Source organism: Rhea pennata, chromosome 10, assembly GCF_028389875.1.
Source record: "Rhea pennata isolate bPtePen1 chromosome 10, bPtePen1.pri, whole genome shotgun sequence".
NCBI classification, from domain to species: domain Eukaryota; kingdom Metazoa; phylum Chordata; class Aves; order Rheiformes; family Rheidae; genus Rhea; species Rhea pennata.
Window position 1 is genome coordinate 11,062,767 of NC_084672.1, and position 15,239 is coordinate 11,078,005.

The 15,239-nt window shown below is 41.9% G+C and overlaps 1 protein-coding gene across 3 annotated transcripts in view; it reads right to left on the bottom strand.

Annotated features, from left to right (window-relative positions):
* The window catches only part of SH3GL3 (SH3 domain containing GRB2 like 3, endophilin A3), a 50,695-nt gene extending 49,195 nt beyond the window's left edge, over positions 1-1,500 (bottom strand). The window contains exon 1 of one of the 3 annotated variants that reach the window (XM_062583681.1): positions 1,393-1,500. In XM_062583681.1, the coding sequence (XP_062439665.1) occupies positions 1,393-1,437 (45 nt within the window). In that variant the 5' untranslated portion in view covers positions 1,438-1,500. Of the gene's footprint in view, positions 1-681; positions 789-843; positions 866-1,392 lie in introns of those variants that run through there. The other 2 variants (XM_062583683.1, XM_062583682.1) reach the window with 2 other exon arrangements.
* Positions 1,501-15,239: the final 13,739 nt, after the last annotated feature.

Sequence of the window (15,239 nt, forward strand, 5' to 3'; positions counted from 1 at the left end):
CTTCAGTATTCCTCACTGTCCTCTGGGAAATTTGCCAGTTTTTGTCATCTGCCCCCATTCTCCTTTGGGAGCATTAAAGCAAAGAATTAATTTCATTCTGTTACCAGTTACCCTTAGCATCTCTCATCCGTTCAATACACAAAGGTATATGGTTCCTTAAGTGATTCTATAGTATTTAAGGCTTCCAAAACAATGTCCTGTTGAGAAATACTCCTTACATACTCTGCATGTGTTTGTTTCATCAGTTTGCAAAGAAATTGAGCTAGAAGATGGAGTGCTGATATTTCCATTTTGTATATGGCCTTATTATTTTGCTTCATTTTTGCCGCTTTCTACACATGGCACAAATGCACCACAGAGAACTAACAGCAGTCAGAGAAGATAGATCACTTATTCAAACCTGGATGTTTTGATCAAATGTACATATATATGTTGTTTCTTTTATTCATTTTTCCAGATACTTTGCCCAGCACCTTATCTGTTGAATTTTTCTTATGTGTCTTGTGTTTCCTCATTCATTTAAAGAAAAAAAAAAAAAAAAACAATTTCACAATCTGCTTTTTCCTGCATGTGGATTTCCCACTAAACAACATTTCTTTTCCTAAAGAGAGGGGCTTCTTCAATCAACTTCCTCCAAAGCCTGTGCTCAGCCCTGTCCTCAAAAATAAACGGAAACCTTACCTCGGACCCACCCTGGGACAGAGAATATTCTCCGAGTCACGCCTCCTCCCTTCCCACTGCAGCGGGAGCTGGACCACCGCATTTCCGAAGGCGCGCAGCCCGTTTCGGTACGCTCTCACTCGACTACCGGGCAGGATGGAGCAGCTTGCAACATAACGCTACCTGCTTCTAGCCTGGCAATTACTCGTTGTGACTGCCGCTCCGACCTCCTCGGTTAAACACTTTCTGCTTCTTGAGTTACAGGCTCACCACAGCAGAGGCTGCGTCGTAACGACCACCTTAGGCCAGGTGCAAGACAAGCCAAAATGGTTCACAAGTTGCCCTTGGACTCGTTTACCCAGGAAGTCCCGTGTTTTCTCAGAGACAACACAAGTTGCCTGCAGGATACAGATCCATGACATTCTGCAAGGTTACGGCATGACGCGAAAGCAACGACACCGCCGAAAATAAACACCAGATAACAGCGCTTCGCTGCCGCCCGGGCGCCCGTTCCGCCCCCGGCCGCTCACACGCCCGGCGCCTGCAGGGGCGACCGCGGGCTCCGCGCGGAGCCGCTGCCTGCGGCGGGGCAGCGCACGAGCGCTGCGGGGCGAAGCCGCCGCCGCCGCCGCCGCCGGGGCCGCGCAGCTCGGGCTCCCAAGCGGCCGTTAACGGCCCAGGCGGCGAAGGGCCGCGCCGCCCCCCGGGCCCGTGCCCGGCCCCTGCTCTCACCTGGCTGGCCTTGTGGAACTGCTTCTTCAGCCCCGCCACCGACATGCTTGCCCCGCGGCGGCGCCGGCGTCGGGGCCGGCCCGAGGTGGCGGCGCGGCGCGGCGGGGCCGAGCGGGCGGCAGGTCCCCGGCTCCGCGGCCGGCCCGGCCTCCCGCGGCGGCGGCGGCGGCGGCGGCGCCCGCACCCACAGCCGCGACGCCCCGCGCGCATGGAAACATCGCGTTCCCAACGCGCCCGGCCGCCGCCGCCTCATTGGCCGCCGCCGAGGCCCATGCAAATGACGGGACGGCAGGCGGCTGCCCATTGGCTGCTGGCGGCGGCCATGCAAATGAGAGAACTGGAAGACGCCTACGCCACAATGCCGCATGGAGACGGCGGCGGCGGCGGCGGCGTGGGGGGGGGCGCTGCGCCCCCGGGAAGGGGCCGGGGCCGGGGCCGGGGCCGGGGCCGGGGCCGGGGCCGGGGCCAGCGCCCGCGGGCAGCGCCCGCTCCTCGCGGCGCCCCAGGGCCCTTCCGGCCCTCTCGGTGCAGATCCCTCGCGCAGCATCTCCCGTCCCGCTCCTTCCTCTCCATGCCTGTTATTGCACGCTACTGTTAAATTGTAGCAATTGTAAATTTTAACGTGCAATAAGCTCTTGCAAGGGTCCAAAACCTGCTGCTCGGTGCGGCGTGTTGGAACAAAACCTGCTCCGCAGGCCCACTCGGCCAGGCGCCTCTGCCGCCCGAGGCCCGCTCGCCGGCTCGCTGGAAAGAGCCGCGGTGAAGGGAGCGTTGGGTTGTTCGCTGATTGTACGCTTCACTGCGACCGCATATCAGTAACGTACCCATACATACGTGCATATACCCCCCACACACATGTAAAAGACGTGGCTGTGCCCACGCCGGTGAAGCGCTTCCAGCCTGCGCTTACGGCTGAGGAAGGCGAGCTCCGCGACGTGCTGCTGCCGCGGGCCACACGGTCCCGGCAGAGCCGTGATTCAGCTCCGACCTGTGCGGGGCCCCGGGAAGACGCCGGCGGACAACCTCTGCAGTCCCGGCACGGCCCCCCGCGGGACTCACCGCTGCGTTCGCTGCGTTTCTGTTAAAAGGGTTAGGAGAGAAAGGCATCTCCAGGGCAAGCTGTAGTTACTTCAGTTAGTTACAATAGTAATCAAGTCACCAGCAAAGAAAAAGACACTCAAGCTTTCAAAGCAACTGCTGTGTTACGAACTGGGAGAACCGCTGTCCCACCCTTCAGTGGGACAGTCAGGAACCCCTAGGAACCAAGAGCAAGGAGAGGCTTGCACAAAGCCTGCGGGGGCCAAGCAGCGCCTCATTTCAGCACCAACTTCTCCTCCTAACCAAAACAATCAGCAAGATACTAACGGCTCAGCTCAAACCAGATGTGTCTTAAATTAGTGAAGCATTTGTACAGATTGCAGCTGACAGAAATGAAATGACCTAAGTTTTGAACAAGATGGAGATACTGAGAAGAGAGAAAATGAAGCCTACAGCAAGGAATTGGAGTTCTGTAAAAAGTATAAGGCAACCTCTGACTTGCATTAAATTAGGGAAAGATGAAAGCTTTGGCTAATCTTGAGCTTCATAGAATGATGAGCTGCAGCAAAAAAGGAAGGAGTTTTAAAAAGTGTCACTGGGAAGAGAAATCAAAGGATCATAGAGTCATTGTGGCTACCACCTATAAAATTGCATTAGATAAAGCATATGGGTAAGGCAATATGCTTTTTTTTTTTTTTTTTTTTTTTTTTTAATTCTTCTCCCAATCTATGGGAAGTGGTTATGTTGCCTCTGCTCAAGTGATAGAAGAATTTGCAAATGGGAAATACCTTTTGGGAATCCAGCTTCATAGCCTAAAGGTTAGATTAATACAGACAAGGTGAAAACTTTGTGAGCCAACCTGGATGATCGAGGTGTTGATGATTTACGGGAGACAACCTGGAAAAGACTCTGGGGTATTCAGTTCTGATACAAGCAAAAGTTATTGTTGTAGCCAGTAATATGTACTGACTAAGGATTATCAAAGAACATTTCTTGTCTATATGTTCTATACATTTCTTTCATGTCATACAGAAGAACTCTTATGTAGAAGGCAGGCTAGAGCCCAGTATTAAAAGGGCACAGTGAAAAATCCTTCACTTTGGAAGAGAAGGGTCTTCAAGGGAAAAGTTCTAGATGTCTGGATGTTTAAGCAACAATTACAATCTCACTACTCAAAAATTTGAAAGCGTGTGAGAAAACAGCCCCTGGCTCCAACATGGAGTTACAGAATCAGATGTGCTATAAAGGGTGGTGAACTTTGTACAAACTGAGAACTCCTACTTGAGCTCAAATCAAGGCAGTGACTAGAATATAGGCATCTGCTAAATAATATGAAAGAACTGGGCTTAAATTATGGACCTGTGGAATCAAGCAAGAAACATGAGATATCTGGATAAATGGATAGATTCATAATCTATCTGGATTTCAGTGTCACAAATATTATGTTAAAAAAAAAAAAGTCTATAGTCTATGGAAATTGCCCTACCTCTAAGAGCTGAAGCAGCCATATGAAGTATTAAGTTTTCAGCAGAAGGAAAAATGAATAATTTTAAAAATCAGACCTAGAGACAACTAAGCTGTTGAAATTGTCAGGAATCTGAAGCTGAATGCCTCCGTGTTTGCTTGCCTGTTTCTTTTAAAATAAATAAATAAACATCTGATAGTAAAATGTGAGCTGGGGCTGTGGTAGTTATTGCTAAGAAAGAAAACATCAAAAAGGGAGGAAAAGTGAATCTGTGAAGAAGTCCTATTGGAAATGATTCTGAGCCACCTTGAGTACCAAAGTAAAGCACTTATTTATTAAAAGGCTTAAATAAAAATAAAAACTCTCTTTTGAGTACAATGATATGATGCATCAGCTCACCCTGCAGTAGCTTTATACACGCAGTACTAGAGTACTAGATTTCCTGGAGTACTAGATTTCCTGGTTAAGAATTGGAAGGAGACATTGGATGTGTTCATCTGATGCAGGATAAGAATAATTATAGGGTGAATCAGACTATTAATAATCAAGTTACTGTTTCCTGAGACCAAACTTACTGAGAGAAATCTATGAGAGACTAGTCTTCTTCTGTAATTGTATCAGTTTAGCAACTCCACAATATAAAATAAATAGCAACAATAGAAGAAAAAACCAAAGTGCATACGAGTTCTTTAGATATGCAAGTAGTCTTATTTCCCACACTTCATCTTCCAAATATTGGCACAGGAGAAGGAAAGGAGGAGGAAAAAAAAAAGAAAGAAAAGAGAAAAGCCAACAACAAAAAAAGCCCTCTTACATTTCCAAAAGCCTCTGTTGCTTTCAGCATGAAAAAAAAAAAAAAAAAAAAAAAAAGGCCATGTCGGAAAGAACATCCAGAGGGCTCTCAGCCTCTTGAACAGGCGGGAAAGGATGAAAGGTCAAACATATAAAATTGAGCAAGGCTGTCAGGTACACACATGATGGCCACTTGCAGCCTATAAGGACAGTACATATTGATACGGTGCATATTACTTGATTAGATGTTTTCTGTCAAAACTGTGGCCATAGGTTATGTTTTTTTGTCACAGGAAAATAATCCATTTGAAAACTAGTGCTTACAAAAAGCTGACTCTAATCATCTTCCAAAAAGATTAATCTAGGAAGAGTGTGCCATTTGAAAGAACAGTGGGCAGATACTCTGGAAGGTAGTGAATCCTATGAACAATATTTCAAAAAGTTTCTGGTTCTAGCAGAAAAGCTTGGCTTCTAATGCTTGCACGTGATGGAGAAGAGACAGAAAGTGATGGGTACAAGCATCAGTTGCAGATTCTGAATATTCCGTAAGTTTTATAGCTGTTGGCTGCCTTGGTACTGTCAAGAATCTAGCCAGGGAGAACCTCCACAAGATTCAAGCAAATTGTAGAAAAAAGCAGTGCTCGCACTGCAAAGTTGGAGTCCCCTAAGGTTGAGGATCCCCACTGAACAGAAGCAAGTGGAGCATTAGCAGAAGTTAGTGGCATGCTTGGGCCACGGCACAAGATAGAGGCTGATTTTCACCAAGTGGCATGAAGCTTACCTGACTCACAGGGCTGTGACAGGATCTGGAGCTTTGGTCAATGAACTTTTCACTAAATTACAAAATCCAGGCACATCCTGCAGGGACCAACAGAGAAAATTTTCAGCCAAAATGTTTTGGTAATTCTGTAACAGTTTCAAGAAAACTGCCTGTTCCCTCCTCCTTTCTAGCTCATCCAGCATCTGATAGATAGTTTGAGTTGACAGGACTTCTGTGGAATCAAAGTTTCTGTGGAAACAAAGTCTATGCTAGTGCACCCTGAACTTGTGCTAAACAGGGACAACATAAAACCTAGAAAGAAGGAAGGAAAGGAAGGAAGGAAATAACAAGAAAGAAGGAAAGGAAGAACTTTCTGCTAGAATGAGCTTGCAGAAGGCTTTAAAAATAAAGCAGTTTGTGTGAAGTGCTCTTCCAAAAAGGTGGGGTTCATCTCTTTCCACAATTTGAGAAAGAAGGAAATCCTAAACTGAATTGACACTGATACTTCTATAGATGACTCCTATAGATACACTGACCTAGGCAAATGAAGTAATGTATAACACAGTATTCTAAGGTAAAACCTAAGGGATTTTAGTATTGGATGCAATTGGTCCCAAACATCTCTTTGGGGGGTTATCCTGAAACAGTAAATTGGAAGCTGAAGCTAGGAAAATTATGAGAATAGCAAACTCCCCCAATAACAAAATGGGAAGATTTTAGCTTCTGCTAAAAAATGCCAGAAAGACAGTAAAGACACTTCATGAGCATGTTCTAGCACCCTTTTGAGATACTTCTTGGAGCAAGCATTAAAAACAGTGGGGAAGGCAAAATGTTCATGTACAGGACCAAGCTAACACTATAGTTTGGTTTCTAGACCATAAACAGGCAGCTCTGTACAGCATAGCACTTGCTGTGCAGATGTGCTAGTTCAGGTATTCCTGACACAGCTTTGCATTGCAGCATACATCTCATAAGAAAGGGAAAAGAACTGACAGTCTTTTCTACACAGCCAGCACTGGCCAGAATTTGGAAAGCTCCCTGTCCCACAAGGACACTGCTGGCAGTTAGAGCAGGAGTATGTGACCCTGGGGCCGGTAGACACTCTGGCTAACCTACTCCATTTGTTTAGGATGCTTATGTTTGCTCTCCAGATCTTCTAACTACGTGTATCTGGTGAATTACTTTTGGCACACGTGTTTGTTCTTTTCCAGCAGACTTTCCATCTGTGCTGCTTTACCATTATCGAGACCTTTGCTTCTCCTCTCGTCTCCTTCCTGTGTTTGTATTCCATGTGCTTCTCCATGATCCTGTGGATACTTTCTATCCTCACTTATTTTCCTGCCTCCCTGCCACTTCTTCTCCAAGGGCCAATAACAGAACAAAACCACATTAGGTCTTATGCCACAAATTGGTAATTATGATTCTACTTGCATATTTCTTTTTAAAGGGGATATACACAATTTAGGTGAACTAAGGACAAAATTTAGACAAAGGTGTTTTTAAAGTTACATATGCTCATACTATAAGCAGGTACTATAATTTTTCCATGTACTCAACAACCTCCTCTTCCATCGTATGCTGCTGCTCTTACATACTGCAATCCTTATCTTGCAAATTATACTAGGTAGATGGACTCCTGGTAAGCTCCTACACAGAAATCTTGTAATTGTTGTGTGTCTAGGTTGTTTCTGGTTGCAGTAAAAAATTTTTAAACTATTGCCCTTAATATGTATCTATATAGAATATATATCTATTCCCTTAATACAGATCTATAGCTGATAGCTGGGGAAAAAATCATTTTAGCTTCAAATCTCACCGTTTTCAAGCGCGAGGACCTGCTTTGGCTGCCCGAGGCTCCGCAGCGGGCAGCCTTCGCTGCGAGGACTACATTTCCCATGATGCACCCGTGGCCGGGCGCCTGCCACGCCGCGGTGTTGGCAAGGAGAGGCGCGTGTTGCATTGTGGGAGATGTAGTCTGGCCGGTGACCCCCGGCGCGGGGACGCGCTGCACCACGGTGTCCCCGAAGTGGGAGTTCGTCGTGGAAGTGCGGACGCGCAGCAAATAGATTGGGAAACCGACCCAGACCTTAAATTAAGAACAAGACAAAAAATGCCTTGGAAAATGCCAAGAAGAATTAATACGGTTATTTATGAACTGGGTTTTTTTTTTAAACCTCTTTTTCTGGGAAAAATCTATTTTTACAACTTTTTTTAGTTCAAGACAAAAGCAAATCTTGGTCTATCAGAAATAACCACGGAAGGAACATCCTTCTTTTTTCTGGCCTTCAGTTGGTAAACACGGTCCTTCTAAAACAGTCAAGCAAAATAAGCAGTGACTTAAAATGAATAAATGAGATAAACAGCAGAAATGCCACTCAGACTTCTGAGATTTACACTGTACTTCTATGTTGCTGTATCACAGATGACAAAATTGCGGCTGCTCATTCTCTGCACACAGGCGCCTGTGTTCATCAGAAAACGACGGCAATCTCACTGTTAAGCATGCCACAGCCAGGGCGAGATTTCGGCGCGATGCAGAGCAGCTGGCAAGTGCAAGGATCTCACCTTCACGGCACACGCGCTGCTCTATCATCCACGCCGAGGGTTGCTTGGAAGCACAATGCTGATGCACTCCAGCATAAGCTGGATCTCATTTACTGTTTGAAATCTCATTTAGAATTGCATGTAACTGCTCTTCAGTTACAAAACAAAGCCTTAAGTATTATGTTAACAAATGTTGGTTTTTAAAATGAAGAAAATAAACCTCTTTCAGTGTAAAAAGGATACAGGGAAGAACATACGCTGTTTTGTCTTGCTTAATGCAATGCACAACCTTCTAAATAATAATTTATTCAACTTTATCAGGGAAAAGCATATAATCAGCAAGAAGATCTGAAAGAACACATTTGTACTTTATGTAGAAAAGGCAACAAATAGTAAAATATTCAGGAGCTTCTCTATGTATAAATATATGCTCAATGCTATTTTAACTTGCTTCATATTACAAGGTAAGAGTCATATCAACTCTTGTGACACAATGTCTTTACATAATATGTGATGTGGACATTTCAAAGAATTTTACTGATGTTTAAAGCAATTTGAATATCAGTAAGTATCTTGTAGCAAATTCGTGAATATTCAGACATACCTAGTTTTAACAAAACTTCTACAGCATGGACGTTGTTTTGCTTTCAGGGAAATTTAATAGGTCTTTTGGGACCTGCCATGTTTGAACATCTGGGAGTCATCACATGTTGTCTGTTGATCAATGAGGCAACAGGAAAGGCATGATGTGTCACAGATGTTAAACATGGCAATACTCCATAGACCGACTGGATCACAAATGGGAATGATCAGACTTTTAAAAATCTGATTAAGATTCATTGACTGGATAAAATTAATTATTTTTCTTGAATTTCTTAACTGTTCTAATAACAGTGAGTGTTACAGTGCTCAATGAATTATTGAGAGCTGGCTTATCTGGAGAAAAAAAGTGCCATAACTGAAGACAAGGACTTTTCCTATCAAATACTTCACCGGAAGATGAATACAACTTGCCAAGTTCCTGCTGTCTTGTTGTGAAGATTAAGGTCTAGTACCGGATAACTCTACCATTCCTTGTAAAACAAAGAAAACATAAATCAAATTTACTGCTTTAATTTAAGCATTATGGTTAATTGAGTAACTGCCACTAAACTAAGAAACCTTTTACTCCTGCCTCATGTGCAAGCATTCACATGTATTAATTTCTTTACCTGTTAACCATGAATGCCACCTTCTGGACATACACAAGAAGCACCCTTGGACAGGGACATGCACAGCCTTCACGCAAGAGTTACTGGACATCTATATGTTAAAAATGCGTAAAACAGACCTGCCTCCTGACAGACTTGCTAGCTTGCTTGCTGAAATTTAAAGGTGCTCAGATCTTTACTTGTGTAAAGAAATTGGGTAGTTTTCTAAAGAAAAAAAATAATAAACATACCTGACACTGATTCTCTGTAGAAACAACCTGGAAAATGTTGGGTTTAAGGGTAGCAGCTGAATCAACACCATGAATGAAATCCTGGCCTCCCTGAAGCTGATAGGGCTTTTGCCACAGGAGCCTGGAGTATCAGCTTGTATATTTAGAAAGCTGCTCTTGTGTACTGGGGTTTGAATTTTCAAAACATTTTAAGGAAGCTGGGAATCTGTAATTCTGAATTGCACATTGCAATTCAGTGGGAACAGGGTTTTGAAAAGGAAATTGCTCAGGAAGGTCTGGTCTTGCAAAAGGATGAGCTGCACCTTGAGATGGCAGAAGTTTTCAGAGTCAGAGACCTCATCTTCCCCTAGATCAGACTGGATTAGTTGTTGCTTTTATTGCTTGCACTTCTCCAGCAACAGACTTACAATAGTCTTGTGTTGCTAGTACAGGTAAAAGTATGTTGTACGTGCCAGATTGCTTCCTTGAAGCAATCGTATTATCATGGTGTAATGGGCTCCCAAATCAAAGCGAGCTTTTACTCCAGCTGCTAGGATGATATACAGACAGCAGGGGAAACAAGCCAGGCAACTTCTCTCACCTGGGAAAGCAAATAAGAAGCATTTATCTAGTGCATGAAGAAGAATATTTGGGCAGATAGTAGCTGAAATCCCCTGCAGTTACTGATTGTTTTAACTGTATTATATTTAACTTTTCTTTTTTAACCTACCTATTCCAGCTGTGTGATCACTTAAATTCTCTTAACCTCTTGGAAAGTCATTTTTAAAAGTAAGTTTAATGGTCCCAATTCTGCACTTGCATACCTCAGTGGGAAATCGGTCATCTTGCCTTATATTCTTCTTTCTGGTTCCATCTATTGATTTCTTTATTGTGACAGGTATAACATGTTAGAATTTATAAGTAAACTGACAAATCATTTAACTTTAATATAGACACTGAACTACTTCTAATTTGCCTCTCTGTGATTTTAAGCATTTATGATGTTGCTAAGTGTACACTAATTTCAAGGATTCAGTGAAACAATATACATTGGAAGCAACTGAAAAAATAGTGACAGCTATTGTATATTATTAACTGATGTGCTCAGATAAATAAATTTGCCTGACTTGTTGCTGAAACTTCTCCTCACAATTACAAACTTTCATATTTGAACATGGAAGATACAGAAAATGATGATTTTTTTTTTCTTTTTTAAGTTATGATAAATATAGTGGGCTTTTCTATGATACAAACATATGTGGTTCTCTGGAATACATAAAAATAGCAGGAAGTGCCTTTTTTTTAAACTCTCTTCTGTGGAGCAAGAAAATGAAAGTATGGATTAAACTCTGTTTAAGCCATAGCTCTGTTCTTCCTATAACACCGTATTTGCATGTTTTTCCTGATATGTCAGCCTGCAAATATGACTGAGACACTGATATGTGGAAAATAGGTACTCATTTACACAATCCATCTATATAAATGTCCACAGAATTGTTACTTTTCTCAGCTATTCTCAGTGAAATATTATAAGGTACTTATAATTTTGACATATATTCTAAATTTTGACTTATATACTAGGTAGTGGGAAGAATATTTGTGAATATCTCTCTCTCTCTCTCTCATTCTTCTTTTTCTCCTGCCATAAAACTTATCAGGGCTTCCAAGATTCTTAAACTATTATGCTTTTTCCTGTAACAAGGGTGAGACAGGTGACAGTGTGTGTTGGGTGGGCTTTTTTGGTTTGGGGTTTTTTGGACAGGTGAGGGGAAGAAGACAAGTGGTCAGGGCAAAGAGAGAAAAATGAAGAAGAAACATTGAAAAACCATTTACCATATCACTAGTATTAGTGATGCTATCTCCAATCTGTAGATGGCAGTGATCTTCCACTATGTGCTTTAGGAGCAAGGGGGGAAAGGGGAATCCTTAAATTAAAAGCACTATGCATACCAGATTCAGGGAAAATAAGTTGTGATATTAATTTAATGTTATATGCCATCTTCTTTTTACACTAAAACCCACTTAAAATATAAGAAAGTATCTATTTTATTTCCTACATGTAATGAGAAAAATTTAATGACATTCAGAATCTATAAATTTCAGTATCAAAGGATTTTGATAACAAATTGCAGAATATTGTTATTTGGAATTTATCCGTGATCAAAATTCTACACTAGCATTCTGGACTTCTTACAGACACCTATGTTAAATTTCATCACCTTAAATATGTTTATTGAAATAATACCTACATTTTTTCCTCTCAAATCTCTTTCAGGATATTTAGCTACTTCCTTCATCAGTTGTTCAACAGTTCTGTTTCAGCTGTCTCAAATTCAGCTGTTTTTCTATTGACACTTGCATGAGTTTTCATTTTTGTTCAAATAAAATGCAGAAACTGAGAGTGTGTAAGGCTGTCAGAGTATATTTTAATGAAGGGTGTGATGTGAAGCCTGCTAAAATCAAAGAAAGTGCTTTCATTAACTTCAGTGGACTTAGAAGCTTGCCTCCCAAAGTCTGCCTTGCTTAGAGACTGGCAGGGAGAACGTCAAGGTACAACATAAAGTCTAACCTTTCCCTTTTGTCACTATTTTCACGTGTAGTTTGTTTTTCCTTAACAAAAGGATTCTGCCTACAGGATTATAAAAGATGATACTTCTTCATAAAGATCAGATTGTACACAAACTAAAAATTGTTGAAGCCCTATTTTAAATGATGTGGTGCCCAGTAGGATTTCAAATAGCATGTAAATATCATTTTAAAATTTGCATCTGAATATCTTAAATCCCATTGAGTTTCTGGGGTTTGTCTGGTGAGGATGCCTACACTGCATATATATGCCAGGTGAGATACAGAAGAGTTCCTAAGCCAGTTATGTCTCTAATCTTGGTTGTTTCTAGCAAAAATACAAAAGTATTAATCTGCTTCCAAGGCAGCCCAGGTTACTTTAAATGGTAGGAGTGTTAGGTACCTCAGAATGAGTCAAAGTTGAGACATTCCTCAGTAAATCATGAGGAATGACTTGTGTCAGAAATTACTTGTTCCATTTAAGATTAAGCCATTTGGTTCCTTGCTGCTGAAAGATATTTTGCAATATCAATACACCTAATTTGTAGTCATTTGTGTTTCACTGTAGTTGAGTCGAGTCTTGTCACTGGTATCACCAATTGCAATTTTGACAACTTCTAGTGTAGAAAGCCAGTATAAATCACTGCATCACTTAAATCCTTTTTGGAAGGCTTAGTTGGGAGCTATCTCCCTTTGCAAAGGGATGTATTGCATCCAATACTCTCCAGAACAGAAAAGACATATACTCCCTATCCCAATAGGAGAGTGTCACCCACTGCAGTAGGAAAATAAAACTGTTTATGAGGCATCACTGTCTCAAGAGTTTTCTCTATATGCATCCCACATTTTCTCCTCTGTATTTTACAGAATCTTTTTTTTTTTTTTTGGCCACACTTAATAGCTTTCCTCTTCCTTAGTGGCCATGCTCTTCAATTCTCTGAAAAACAACGGCAGTTTCTCTATCTGATCTACTCCACATTGCTTAACTTGCACTTCTAAAGAGGGATTTGCTTTTTCATGAAGTGAATATTTTATCTTTTTTATCCCATTGTCAGAGAAATAATGCATTAATCTATTCCCAGTATACTCTATACAGTTTCACAATAGGTACCCTTACCCAAAAAAGGATAGGAAAGGGCAGCCAAGGAGGGATGAATGGCCTTTTCCCCTGTTTAATTACACATGTACGCATGTATCTACCCAGACATACTCCTTTCTCTCACACCGCTGGTAGAGAGAACAGGACATAGTTAAAAATTTAAACTTGTCTTTACTGATCCCCACAAAAACACAGTAAGATATTTAGTAAAACTCACATTAAATATATCCACTCATGCTCTAAATGCATACAGTAAGGTCCCTTCCTTGGGAAATATCCTGGCCATTTTATAAAAATGTCAAACGATAGTTTTGCCAAAAGCTCTGTTTGTTACGCTGTTAGCTCAGTTCCCTTTAGATACACTTAGAGGACTGTTTGCAACATGAGCTCAGGAGGTGCCTGAACTCTGCAGCAACTCTCCTGTAGCTGCCAGCCGCACTGCTGCCTTGCACTGTTACTGCTGATCCATTCCCACTTCTGCTCTTTCTCTTCATCTTTCTAATTCATTCCACATGCCCTTGAATATGTACCATGTAAGTTACTGTTTTGCATTCATCATTTGTTTATCCTGGGATTTACCAGAGCATCTGAGAATCTCCTAACTTTCACAGATTTTTCTTCTCTCGAAGCCTCTGTGGAACATGCAAGTATGTGTCAGTTTACAGCTGAGGAGTGGACACTCGGTAGGCGCTCAAAGCCCTGGTTAGTCGTGGGAGCTGTGTTCAAGTATTTCTTGGCTCCCGATCTCTTATATAGATTGAATATTCCTGTCAAACGATATCTCCTGTGATGCACTATGGTCTCCTCTACCGGTGAGGAAAGGCCATCATGCTTCAGAGACTTCTAGGAGATAAGGCCTGGCTGGGGAGACCCTTCCTTACGGCAGAGTAGGGACATGAGAGATCCAAATTAGAAAATTTTGGGAGGCTTTCAAAACTTTTCAAAATAAAAATGTATGGAGGAGTAGACAAAGGAAAGTTTGCCAGAAGGGGTTCAAGTGTCTGATTTACATTTCAATCCCTTCACTAGAAAGTAAAGTAACCTAAAAAAAGAATGAAATGCATGTAAAGCAGATACTTTACTCAAGAACAGCTAATGATCTAAAAACGAAGGCTGCTGCAGAAAATTCTGAAATGGCCTTTGTATCATAACATAGAAGAAAGAGGAGACAACCAATAGTGATGGCATCATGGGCAGCCCTTCCTCCCGGTTTGATAGTATCTGTTGTGAGGAGACCATACATTTCTGCAGTAAAATTCATCCCTGTATATCTGCAGAGTTAGAACAACCTTTTAATGTTGGTTCTAAATTAATTTTAGAGTTATCAAAACATAGGAATTTGTACCCATGTTTTAAAGTGGCAACTTCCAAAGCAGTGAAAGGAAGTCTCACATAAAGACTGAGACTGGCAACATGAAAAATTCGCGTGCCAGATTATTAAAAGATTATTCACATCACAGATTTAGCAGTGATGTGAACTCGACAGTGAGCTCTGCGGCCAGCTCTGCTGATACCGAGGTAGTGACCTCTGAGGCGCTCATGTGGCTGGGCAGCCAATGGGCCATCTGGTCCACCAGGGTGAGACTTTCCTTGGATTTACCTTTGAGTCTGAGTTTTTTTTTTTTCAGTGCAGTAAGAAAATCCTATTTCAAATTCATTATCAGAGCTACCTATGCTGGCTGGACCCCAGTGGATAATTTCTAGTAACTAGATACGTATTTTCTATGGACCTATGCACAGACTTTAAAAGAAGCCTCATACAGACAGGTGTCTGGTTTTCCTTATTAATTAAGCAGGACGGTGAAAGGAAGGAGAAAGTGGAATACGTAATAGTTTTCTTACCTTAGGAAAGCTGTGCATCTGGGTGTGATCTGCTGTATACAGCAGAAAATGTGTGTCTAATCAATTGCACTCTGTTGGAATCATAAAAAAGTTAGGTTTATAGCAAATGTCATCATGCAAAGTTAGTGATGAAACAAATATTCCAACAATTTCTGCATTTTTATGCAGATATACTTAGACAAATACAACCACCAAAAAAAAAAAAAGAGAAAGAAAGAAAGCAACTGAGTGAAGTATTTGTATTTGTGGAAAGCTACACTGGTAGTGAGCCCATACCTCCTATTCTCAGGACTCAAGCTGCTTCACATAGTGAAAATGTTTC